Raw genomic sequence first — 13,082 nt, 5'->3', positions numbered from 1 at the left:
CTTTAAAGTTTAGGAATCAAACTCGATTAGAGTTTTTCAATAAATGGCATCTTTAATACACCTATAACAATGATCCCATGTTGAAGTTGCTGTACCATGATAACACAGAATAATGAGCTGAAAGTATGCCAGCATAAATACTATATAAGCCACAACTTCCTTAAACAACACTAATATGTATCTTCATATTGAAGTGTATGCCCTTTTGGTCTTAAGTGTACGGTTTGTAGGTAATTTAACTTGTGGAGCAGCTGCAACAGTAAAGCCTTGTGATTCAGTGTGCGTCATCATGACAAAATGTGCATTGATGACCACAGAGGACAGTGAATTTCCCTGCTAGAGCTGCCCCCACTGCCCAACACCTCTCATTGCAATCTCCACCTCTGTCCCTCTGTCACAGTGATTAATAGCACATTATGTAAATGTTTTCTCCCTGTTAATTTCTCCCTCGTTTGTCATTACTCTGGGTCATCAATCACATCTGAACCTCAGCAAGGCTAAATGATGGCTGCTGTTAGGAAATCAATTCTCATATATTTTGGTAGTGAAGAAGAGAGAAAAGTAGTGCTATTTACATCAAAAGTCAGGTTTGAATTGATGGCTAGTGACCTTAACAGGGCTGCTGAAATCATGGCATGTCCTCGACCCCCAAATGAAGATGCATTAGGCCCAGTGAACTCATCTATAAGAAAACATTCTTATTGTAGTCAACAAATTAACCTCTTTATACCCAATTGGGAGATAATGTGCCATTAAACCACTAGAAGTCACTGTTTACCAAAGCTAAACAAGTATCCAAGTAGCAAAATATTCCATATTTGAAAATTGTTTAACTGCCCTAAGTATATTGTGCTTTTCTTGTTTGTTATTAATCTTAACATTTTGTGTCAAATGTGTGTTTTGTATCCAGTTGAAGTAATGCTAAGTGTATATAGCTTTTCATACTGTGGACTCACTGTCTGGCTACACTTGACCTTTATTTAGCAATTTCTCCTGTGTGTGTGTGTGTGTGTGTGTGTATGTGTATGTGTGTGTGTGTGTGTGTGTGTGTATGTGTGTGTGTGTGTGTGTGTGTGTGTGTGTGTATAAACTGGCAGAGAAGGCAAGCTAGGGCTTGTCTGTTGGCCTGTAAATTCCTACAGCTTTAGGAATAGCAATGGATAGATGTGTTTGTGTGTGTGGGTTACATAGGGTAAGGATCAGACAACCAGCAAACACAGAAAAAAAAGTTGGATTATTTCCCAAGAACTTTTATATAAAACACAAATCAAAAATGTACTATCAACATGTCAGAACAAAAAGAGAAGGGGTGATGAAAACAGGATCAAATGCCGGTGTCATTTTCAGCCTTGGTTATATACAGTACAAATCGACAGTGGATCACTCACACACGCACGCACACATACACACAACATGCTACCAAAATGGAATAAATTAATGCATTTTACAGAACTCCATGCTGTAATGTTCTCTCAAAATATGTAGAAATCAGTGTGGTAAGGCCTGTCCATGATAAATATGTAATCAGTCAATTAAGATTTGTTGCAGTTTTTATATTTTCTGTCCAAATTTGTCTCAAGGGCCGTAATAGCACCAACAGTCTTCTTATTTTATTGATGACAATAATGGGCAGTTTTTTGAAAAATGTCAGAAGAATGAGAGAGGAGATACAATCATGGGAATAAACAATGACAAACATAAACATAAACAGGCAATCGAATTATTTGGCATGAGCAAATCATCTCTAATGAACACCATTTATGAGAAAGTCGCTTTTTTTTTTTACAAAGGAAGCTGCATTCATCTGTCCATATTCACTCGTTTTTCTCCAAGCCTTTTCAATGTTATTTCACTGCTGTTTAAACTGGGTGCTCCTGGGTAAGTCATGACGAACCATGCTCTGTGAAGTCTTTCCAAATATTTAATGGCATGAAAAAATCCAGTGCTTGAATATAAATAAAATAGTCAGCAGGTTTTAAAATTGTAGTTTACCCAAGGAAAGGTGACCCTCAACATTGTACCCTGTGTGGCAACATTTCCTCTAACCTGACTGTGATGAAACTCCACTCACAGTAGAGGTGTGTGAAATCAGTAAGGTCTAGGATGAAATCTGGGAACAACATAGATGGCAGAGAGCCACAGAAGGATGGTAAAGTCAGAAAGCATCCAGAGAGAGACACACACATGGTGGGTTTGGCGCTCTTCATGCGTAAAAAATATAAAATACCATCAGACTTCCTCATCCTTTAACCGAGATAAGAGTTATCTGTTTTTTGACACGCTTTTACATTGACTTGTGCCTCGTGTCACATCATATTTTGTGTTGGTGTGTATATTCAGTGAAGTCACATGACCAGGGAGCACCTTGAGCCTGCTTCAGTACGGTCTCCAGACGGACTCTGCAGCGGCCATGTTTGTGGGGGAGCTACTGTGGCTGGACTCCACCTCCACCCCCACTCCTTCATTCTGATTGGGCAAAGAGGGGTGCAGGAGGGAGGAGCCTGTGGAGGCGTTGGTGCACGGCGGCAGGATCCTGGGCGGGGAGCGAGAGTCGGTGCCTCCCCCACCGCCGGCCATCATTGAGAACTGGTATGATCCGGCGGTGGTGGAATAGTACAGGTGATACGGTGAGGAGGTGGACTGGAAGGGCCCGTTCTGACCCTGGTGGGGGGTATTCGCCGGGTAGGGGGGAGGCAGGTAGGTGTGGTACCTCCCCGCTGGAGTGTTCGCCATGGCCGTTGCCATGGATAGGCCGAGGGTGCCATTGGATACGGCGTTGTGAGAGGGGGCATAGGTGAAGGCGGTGGCTGTAGAGGGGTAGTGGACCCGGGGATCCGAGAAGCGGGAGTCAGGTAAGGAGGGGAGGGAGGTGAAAGGTCGTTCCAAGGTCATCCTGTGGTCGCCAAAGGCTGTGAGGTCAGGACCTGAGAGGGCAAAGGTGAAAGGTTACTTATACAGTCTATTCTCTCTGTTTTCCCAAAGTCAAGTATGCATCCTGGGAAAGAAGTGGCCTTCCAATTACATAGGCTAGGTTACAAGTGTTCAGAGGACGCACAATAGAATTGTACCAGATAGAGTCCCAGGGTGAAGGAGAAATAGATTTGAGTATGTTTTTAACTGCTATTTAGAATATTAATTTTGCCTTCCTCTAAACAATATGAACAGACTGATCAGTGTATATGCTCGTGTGTCTTACCTGTGAGACGCGAGGACAGGTCACTGAGCGTAGATCGACCAGGCGAAAGGGGATTGGCTGTGTGGACAGTGGGCGTGGTTATCTGGCCAAGGTAGGGATACGATTGGTCGTAGGACCAAGATGGAGACGACTGCATCTGCCTGGAGTCTGGGAGAGAGAGATAAAATCATGGAGAAACTTAGAGATGTAAAGCAAATGATTTAAATGTGGTTGCACAATGCTGCTGTTCACACAAGACAAGTAAGAATACAGTTAAATAGCATCATCTTTGAAGAAAGGGTGATTTTAAATGACTTGAGACAGAGGCTGATGATAGTGAAAGAAACAGAGGAGAGAGACGGAGAAGAGGAAGCAGTTAACTCAGTCTGGGGGTCGACGGATGAAAGGAAGGGCTGTGTGTGTGTGTGTGTGTGTGTGTGTGTGTGAGATATTTCATTCAATCCCCTCTTTTTCCACACAGTCTAATAAATAGCACTGATCACCCACAGACTTGCAGACAAGAGTGTGTACATGTGTGTGTTTGTGCGTGTATGTGCAGTCAGACGAGGAAGCAAATTGTACACAGCAGCCACGACGTCAATGAAGGCTTTTCAAGTCTAGCCAAGAGTGAGTGTGTGTGTGTGTGTGTGTGTGTGTGTGTGTGTGTGTGTGTGTGTGTGTGTGTGTGTGTGTGTGTGTGTGTGTGGTCTGTGTGGTGATGAAGGCCGGCCCTGTGCCAAGCCCCCTCCTCTCCAGGCTTCTCTCCCGGGGCACAGAGCACTAATATGAGGCAGGAGTCACCCCGGCTGGCTGCTAAGAAGTAGAAGTAGAACACAAAGAACTACATACTGTATCTGTGGCGTTTAACGGTAGGCTAATTAATGTCAGAAATTATGACACTTACCCATTTTGCCATGTGCTTTTGCATATTCTAATATGATGAGCAGATATGATAATTCCTATGATGGATAATAATATTCCACCAAAAAGTGGATGTCTGTAGCTTGTGCTGTTGTGTGCCAATTGGGCAAAACATAGGAAACGAGAACGGTGAGCTCTTGACCTGCCCACGTGTGTGTTGATTGATTGACAGCTGACACAGGCAATGGTGGTCTCTTGCTTTTCTACACTGCCATTGGATAAAAGGCAAGTTTAGAATGGCAGCTGTCAATCAAATGCTGGACATTGGCATAATGTACGCGGCGTGGGACACCTGTTCACCCCGAGAGAGATTGTTTTGGACATTTTAATATGAAACAAAGGCTATCATGTTTTATTTAAGTTTGGTTAAAAGGTGAAGTTCAGAAGATGAGTATAAATAAAGAAAAAGCAGTGTGTTGTTTTTGGTCTATCTTGCATTTATGAATTACTATAATTATTTGTTTATGGTCGTCTAAGGCCTGACTTTTGATATTTCGGACGGTAAAATGAATCATAGCCAATGGTTGACACACTTTTCAGATATCTTGGATGCTTCAAATTCTGACAGTTATACATTTGATTTTTTTTCTCACAGTCGCACTTCCTGCCAGCTGACTCTCATTTCCTCCTTCAGGCATGACTTTCTTCCTCACCCACACACATACACACACGTGGCGTCACTACCACTAAGGCAAAAGAGGAACAGATAATGCATTTTGGTGGTAGTGTATCCACGGCAACCGCAACACACACTCACACATACACACACCTACACGCGCACACAGACCACAATGGATCTCGCTAAAACCACAAGGAGGAACAATGAGGTTTGATGCAACCTGAATTCACAAGTTTGGGAAATACACACACACACTTTTTGACGTTGATTAAATGCTGGAAACGAGTCCGTTTGAATCCGCTCTAAAATGTAATTAGATTTAAAGATGATAAGTTAGGTTTATGCTAATAATATTGCTGCTTAACTGAGCATTGATTAGTGTGGATGCATGGAGGCAGCTACCGGCCATTAAATAAACTGCAGTTTAAGGCAAATCCCTGGCTTTCCGGTTATCAGAAAGTAGGGTTAGGGTTGGGGGCAACCTAAGAAGGTCATACATTCTGACTATTCTGAGAGTCATTATTATGATGCTTATATCATGCAACTAGATCATTTCCAAAGAAGTCTCTTGCACAGCTGTGAAAGTGTTGCTTCCAGAAAAAGATGAACTAAGTGATGGCTCATCACACAGGGTTTCTGAGGAATCATAAATAAATAACTTACTTCTCTCTGCATCTATTTATGTTAAAGTTTGTTTGGGGAACATTTCTTTCGGAGCTGCTATCTATCAAAACAGTGACCATTCAAGTTTCTACAAAACTAAGCAACAGTAAATTAGTTTCCATGAAAATAAATCTCTGATCTATCTGTGAATGTCTTTTAAAAGAAGATGTATTATAGTCTAAATTCTAGCCTGATGAACCAGTCATACTTTATATCCGGGGTCTAAGACTACAACGTATTTAGATGTGTTAGTTTAGCAACTCTAGCTTAGCTCAGTTTGTATTGACAAGAAAAGTTGTTTGGTTGTTGTGTTTTTTAGTTACTTTGCCTGAAGTCAATTCATCCCTGAAAGCCTAATTCTTGCTGTGTACAATATGGTAAATGACAATTCCCTTAATTTCTTGATTTGGGCTCATGGATGTAATCCCTTTAGATCTCTTACCAGCAGTAATCTGAGCGTGTGCAGGGCTAGAGAAGGCGGCAGAGTTGAGTGCTGCAGACTGGCGGCTGTTGGCGGGGTGTTGATGGTGATGGTGGTGAGGAGGCGTCAACCTCATGGAGCTCCGTCTCAGCTGCTCCAGCTCCGTGAGCCTCTCGGAGAAAGCCAGCGTTCCGGGTTTAACTTCATCCATCTTCTGACGATGACCTGGGAGGAAGAGATGACACAAATCTGTCAAGATAACCGGTGGTCAAATTAAAATATGAAGATCCAAAGCACCAACTTTTTCCACAATTGAAAGTGTATGGCAGTGTCTTGAGAACTAAGTAAAAGTAGAAAGTGTTGGCCAGTACTTGGAGAGGTGCCAGTTCACCTTCTAGGCACTGCCCTTGAGCTATAATACCTGCCCACAATAATAGGGTGGCTTCAATGCAGAGGCTCAATTTCACTGTGTGCGTGGTGCTGTGTGACGATTGAACATGGATTTGTTTTCAGTCCTCATTTTCCGTTCCATCAAAATATGAAGAGGTGATTTGTCAGCAGATGACTTCCTGCGTGTGTTATGATTACATAATATAAGGATTACAGTAACAGCTACAACCCAATATCCCAACATTGTTAACACACTGTCTGCTAATGCGTTCGGAAATCTGACGATGGGCGCCGCATAGGGGTCTGACTGTCTCCCTGTGTGTGTGTGTGTGTGTGTGTGTGTGTGTGTGTGTGTGTGTGTGTGTGTGTGTGTGTGTGGTGGTCTGTCACGCTGTCTGTGGTGTTGGCTGCACTTCAAAGCAGTGAGACTGAGATCCAGTTACAGGCACTTCCTCCCAATGGGGGAAGTGTGCATGTGTGTGTATTTATACTGAGTGTGTGTGTGTGGCGAGTTAGAGACGAGTGATGGTTATTCACAGCTGAGCGGAGCTGGCAGGAGTCTTCCTCTCTTTCTGTCACCTCATGTCTTATCTGAACACCGTCGCTCAATTCACTCCTAATCAAAGCAAACTATAAGTATTTGTGTTTATTATTAAAAAAAATAGGTTTTTCTTCTTCTCTGCCTTGAGAATTCCCCATGTGTCATCACACAGGAACTCAGTGTTGCATCATCCTTATTGACTCACAAACCGAGAGTCTGTCTCTATGGATTACAGTCTTCTCTGAGTATCTAGCTTATAGACTACAGGATATGCATGAAACAAAATGTAAAACGTTCTGGGGACCCAAATGTGAAGCCTGTGGGACTCCACATGTTATAATCTGCTGTGGAGAACATTGTGATGTGTCACTCACGTCTTGGCTCTCGGGGGCCGTCCACTGTAATCTTAATGGCTCTCTGGTACGTGGCCACCTGAGGAGGGTTGGTGAACACGGTGATGGTCAGAGTGAAACTCTTCCCTATGAGAGAAAAAGGAGAGGCAAAGGGGAAGAAGACAAGAGAGAGTATAGATGAGAGGAAGAAAGAGGAAGAAAAACAGGGAAGGAAAGAAGTGTTTATTAGTACTAGTATATTTGTCCTCCTAATTTTCTCTCCTGTACACATTTATAGGACTATACATTTAGTGTGTGTATGTGCGGACCCTGATGGGGGGGGGTCATTGCCAGACACAGCTTTGGAAGACAACACTTTTGCTTGCCACACACACACACACACACACACACACACACACACACACACACACACACACACACACACACACACACACACACACACACACACACACACACACACACACACACACACACACACACACACACACACACACACACACACACACACACACACACACACACACACACACACACACACACACACACACACACACACACACACACACACACACACACACACACACACACACACACACACACACACACACACACACACACACACACACACAATACTTTTGTTGGTAACGCCAGGTGTTACTCTCACTTCTCTCTCTCCCTACGCAACAAAAGTTAAGGAATATGAATATAACATAACATTAAGGTTGTTATAATTAAAACATCTGTTTTCTTTACTTTGTTGCATAACAGCCATTTTTTTTACATTTTCGATAAGGACCATTGTGTCGTAAATGCAAAATAATGCAGCTGTGCCAACTTTTCACACTTGTAAAGTCCCTTCACAAATATTATGAACAATTTCACAGTGTTATAGTGACTGATAGACGTTTAAACTCATAGATCAAATACTCAAACTCATTAGTATATGTAGCAAGACGCCCAAACCAATGCTGCCCTTTTTGTTGTCTGACTGAATGCTCAGATGGTTTCCTGTCCTTAGTGCAGGTTGCTTACAGAGAGAGTTTACAGTAAGAGAAGGTGGCTGATAGAGAGACACAGGAGGAGGGAGAGAACAGCTGAAGTCTGTGTGTGTTATGTCTATCAGCCAGCCGGTGGCCACACACACACACACACACACACACACACACACACACACACACACACACACACACACACACACACACACACACACACACACACACACACACACACACACACACACACACACACACACACACACACACACACACACACACACACACACACCCACACACACACACACACACACACACACACACACACACACACACACACACACACACACACACACACACACACACACACACACACACACACACACACAAAGGCGTGTGTATCTTGACATCAGTGTTTTTCAGGCCTCTATAATCACCTCTACTGTATGTCTCTGTCATCCATTGAAGATAAGAGCGAATTTCACAAGAAGTGTGTGTGTGTGTGTGTGTGTATACCGCATCGTGTCAGGGCTTGCTGAGTTGGGGTTGTCCAGTTTTACTCATAATCATTCGATCAGACGAAATCTCTTGTTTACCATCTTCAACAAAGCAACATCTGTGTGTGTGTGTGTGTGTGTGTGTGTGTGTGTGTGTGTGTGTGTGTGTGTGTGTGTGTGTGTGTATATCACATCGTGTCAGGGCTTTCTGAGTTGGGGTTGTCCAGTTTTACTCATAATCATTCGATCAGACGAAATCTCTTGTTTACCATCTTCAACAAAGCAACATCAGTGTGTGTGTGTGTGTGTGTGTGTGTGTGTGTGTGTGTGTGTGTGTGTGTGTGTGTGTTATATTCCTGAGTGGTATGGCAACCCCAAATCCAAAAATCCCCCAAACCATCGCCTTGATGTTAAAACACCAACATATAAAACAAAAATAAAAAAATTGCTGATTTGTTGCTGCAGCCATTCCCTCATTCATTTCAATGAGAGTACTGTCTGAGCACAATGCAACAAGACAGACCTTCAAACTCGTAGATCTGTGACTCAATCAAGTTTCCAACATTATATCTCCTAATCTCATCAGTTCCTGAAGCAGCATGCCTACAGCAACGCACCTTTTTGTTTGATGCACCGCTGTTACAGTTTGAGTAAAGGTTTGAGTAAATGTTTTTTAGCTAAGTCATTGTGTGAAAGCAATACAGATGTAACCTATAGGCATCTCAGTGCAACAGTGCATACGTACGAATGAAAATGATGATGCAGCATGTGTCATGCGGTTTCTCATATGTTTTCTCATATGATGTTTCAGCCTACTGCCAACGCGCGCGCGTGTGTGTGTGTGTGTGTGGCTGTGTGTGTGTCTGTGTGTGTGGCTCATGTGCAACCAGTTTTCAGTCTCTCTTTTAGTTCCTCTTTTAAACAGGACAATCACTTTTCTCTTTCACAACATCTCACCCTGTGTGAACACACACACACACACACACCCACACACACACACACACCCAACCACACACCGCTACTATAACCACCAAACCATTCTTTGGGGTTAGCCGCTAAGCTAACCCTCACCACAGACAGTTGATGACCGTTTGGAGGTTTTGGTGGAGAAGCTGCTCCACATGTGGCTTGTTATCTCATGATACATGCAAATGATTCACTGTTTCCTCCACAAATCATGGAGGAGAAGCTCCTGAAACAACCCAGGACCAACGTTAATATTCCTCAGTGTTATACAAAAACACATGTATTTGCCCGTGTTACTTTTTTTGAAAGAATATGCTCTTATCATTAACAAATTATTTTAAATAAATATAACTCGAATATATCGACATTTTTAGTCCAAATGGATGAACATTATCATGTATAGAATAATATGAAAATGTTATCATTTAAATTATTTAAATTCTAGTGGCACATGAAATACATCTAAAAAAATCTTTATTAGCAAGTTACTCATAACAAAAAGAAAAGTGAAGAATGTAAAGGGTTCAGTTTAAAATATGATACATGACAGTTTCTCTCCCTCTTATGTTGCAGATGTGAGTTAATAACTCCAAAGAAGATCACGTTTTGTATCTTAAAATACTGTACTCATTGTCCTGTGCGCTTACATTTGCATCTAAACAAATGTTCACTACTCAACTTTCTAAAATTTGAATTGGACTGCACATGAATCATTAATGTATGCTAATTTTCCAACAGCAGCATTATGGAATCTATTAAATATTGACAGGTATTCCATATTTCCATTCAGCAGCATGGGGAGTACTTGTCATTTTTATACGTGTGTGAGTGTGTTAGCAGAGCTTGTGTACACACTGTTTTAAATAGATTAGTGGGGACATTTGCCTGCGACTGATTTAGTGTAACTGTAGTAGTGTGTCCGTTGAAGAGAGAGGGGGGGGGGACATTAAACGGGGAGTTACGAGGAAGTTGAGACAACACCGTTTTTATTCACATTTACTTCCCCTAATTTATCCATGCTGTGTTGTGTAAGAGTTTGAAGCCCCATCTCACTCATATTTGGGTCAATGGCACTCGTGTGTTTGGTGTGTGTGTGTTTGTGTGTGTACCTCTTCCGCTGCGGCCCACAAAGCGCAGGTCATTGAATCGGGCCACCTGGTTCTTGAGGGCGGCCGTGGCGTTACGAAGCTCAGCGGAAAAGTTCTCGTCGTTTCCCGCCATCACCGTAACCAAGGTGCCGTCAGGGGTGTCGCCAAGGGCAACCACCTAGAGACATGGAAGAAAATTGTCGGACAGTTTGAGATGTGTGATGTCTCATAGAGGATATTCTGAGTTTATACATGTGTTGATGGTTTAAAACTAAAATAATGATATTCAGTTTCACTCGTACTAAAGTTCCCATCATGCTTTTAGGGGATAGAAGCAGATAGTGACCTTATGTGCTGCACCCAGGCCCACAGACACACAGATGTACACACACGCACAAGCAACCACACACACTCATACTACGATATATATGGAATCTGCACACACACACATGCACAAACCAACACCAACACATGCACACACCCAGATAGATACTCAGAGAAGCGATAAGCTTGACTACCTCAAAACTTCATGAAAAAGTTGCAAATGATGGAATAAAGGAAAATGATTCTCCGTATGTGTAACATGTAAACATGAAACGTTCCATGCACTAGAGAGCACACTGTCCTCCTCCACACCTCCAGCAACATTTCCATACGAGCGCTGATCACACCGTCCGTGTGCAAATGAGTAACAGACACTCTCCTCTCTGTCACCTGAGCTAACTGCTCTGTTTTTAATAACATGTTCTGTATGTCTTAAGTTCTTTGGTATGAGCTGAACATTTGCTGTGCTGGTGATGACAGTGTTGAGCTGATCTGGAATGGAATGGTGGAATTAATGATGAGTGGGGATTTTAAAGAAACAGTTACTCTGGGTTTGAAAATGAAAATACAAGTCTTGGCACAAAAATATTTCATATAGGAGAACTGAAAGAGGAAGAAAGAACACACACACAGTAAGGGAGCACGACATGAGCCCAGCAGATAAACAGGAAAAGGCCAGTGTGTGTGTGTGTGTGTGTGTGTTCTTAAACCAGGTGCCTGTGAATACAAAGATATTAATGGTTTGACTTTTTAATTCATTTCTAGTTTAGTTTTAGGAAGTTATCAGATTCTGTTTGCTAGTTTCATGTTTTAATACATTTATTTTGTGCACCTATTGTGTGAACAGTTCTCTGTATAGTATAGGTTTTTATAGTATGTTTTCTGGTTGTGTGTGTGCATCATAACAATCGTCCATTATCAGTAAGAGGCAGTGACATCCGCTCATGACGCATAATGCACCAAACACACACACACGCATGCATGTGCGAACACTAATGCATAAAAGTCAATAAATCAATCAGCTGTGTGTTCTGCGGCTAAAAGCTGCTTTTCCACAAATGCATTTTGTCTCAAAGTGCAGATAAGCTGTGTGATAAGCACACACACACACACACACACACACACACACACACACACACACACACACACACACACACACACACACACACACACACACACACACACACACACACACACACACACACACACACACACACACACACACACACACACACACACACACACCCACACACACACACACACACACACACACACACACACACACACACACACACACACACACACACACACACACACACACACACACACACACACACACACACACACACACACACACACACACACACACACACACACACACACACACACACACACACACACACACACACACACACACACACACACACACACACACACACACACACACACACACACACACTATTTTTCTCATAGGAAATAGTATAAAACCCAAACAATCGTCAAATGGTCGTCTATGGAGAGAGCTTTACATGGAAGGAATTGTAATAATGTATTATATTAAAAAACGAAAATAATTGTACGGAAAGATCTTCCTACTTTTAAGTGAATAAACTATTTAAAATACTACTTTTTATCGAGGAATACAACTAACTTAGCAACCTAACGGTCTCTTATTCTGTATGTTTATATTTTATATTGTGTATGCGATTGTGATATATTGCTCTGGTGATGATATGTATATGTTTACTGTTGTTTGTATGTTGATTTTCCATCATATTTTATTTTGTATTAATTTGCAATGCCTTGTTTACATGCTGCTATAACAAATAATTGTAATAATCACATAAAACTGGGATCAATAAATGACATCTAATCTAATGTTTACTGTGTGGCGGTTTAATCTCTAACAAATCGATATGTTTTATCATACCTAATAGGTTAAGGGTACTGTTGGATGCAGCAGTGGATTGGGTGGAGGTACCCACCTTGAAAGCGATGGGCAGGGTCTTGTTGCACCTCCAGTGTGTGGGCAGCACGGAGCACAGGAAGTTGGGGCTGTCCGTCTTCACCAGTTCCCCCGGATGATCTGAGATCACCTGAGAGGACAACGGAGAGCCGTGAGGGACATTTAC

The 13,082-nt window shown here is 42.3% G+C and overlaps 1 protein-coding gene across 6 annotated transcripts in view; it reads right to left on the bottom strand.

Annotated features, from left to right (window-relative positions):
• Positions 1–1,225: 1,225 nt before the first annotated feature.
• Positions 1,226–13,082, bottom strand: part of runx1 (RUNX family transcription factor 1) — a 35,824-nt gene continuing 23,967 nt past the window's right edge. For 4 of the 6 annotated variants that reach the window (XM_034216921.1, XM_034216920.1, XM_034216923.1 and 1 more), the window contains 6 exons: positions 12,936–13,046; positions 10,648–10,804; positions 7,105–7,209; positions 5,821–6,048; positions 3,197–3,343; positions 1,226–2,924 (listed from right to left, as the gene is read on the bottom strand). In XM_034216921.1, coding sequence (XP_034072812.1) covers positions 2,377–2,924; positions 3,197–3,343; positions 5,821–6,048; positions 7,105–7,209; positions 10,648–10,804; positions 12,936–13,046 — 1,296 coding nt within the window. In that variant the 3' untranslated portion in view covers positions 1,226–2,376. The remainder of the gene's footprint in view (positions 2,925–3,196; positions 3,344–5,820; positions 6,049–7,104; positions 7,210–10,647; positions 10,805–12,935; positions 13,047–13,082) is intronic. The other 2 variants (XM_034216922.1, XM_034216925.1) reach the window with 1 other exon arrangement.

Source organism: Gymnodraco acuticeps, unplaced genomic scaffold (assembly GCF_902827175.1).
Source record: "Gymnodraco acuticeps unplaced genomic scaffold, fGymAcu1.1, whole genome shotgun sequence".
Classification (NCBI taxonomy): Eukaryota; Metazoa; Chordata; class Actinopteri; order Perciformes; family Bathydraconidae; genus Gymnodraco; species Gymnodraco acuticeps.
Note: the sequence above shows the minus strand (reverse complement) of the source record. Positions and strands in the feature narration are given on the sequence as shown.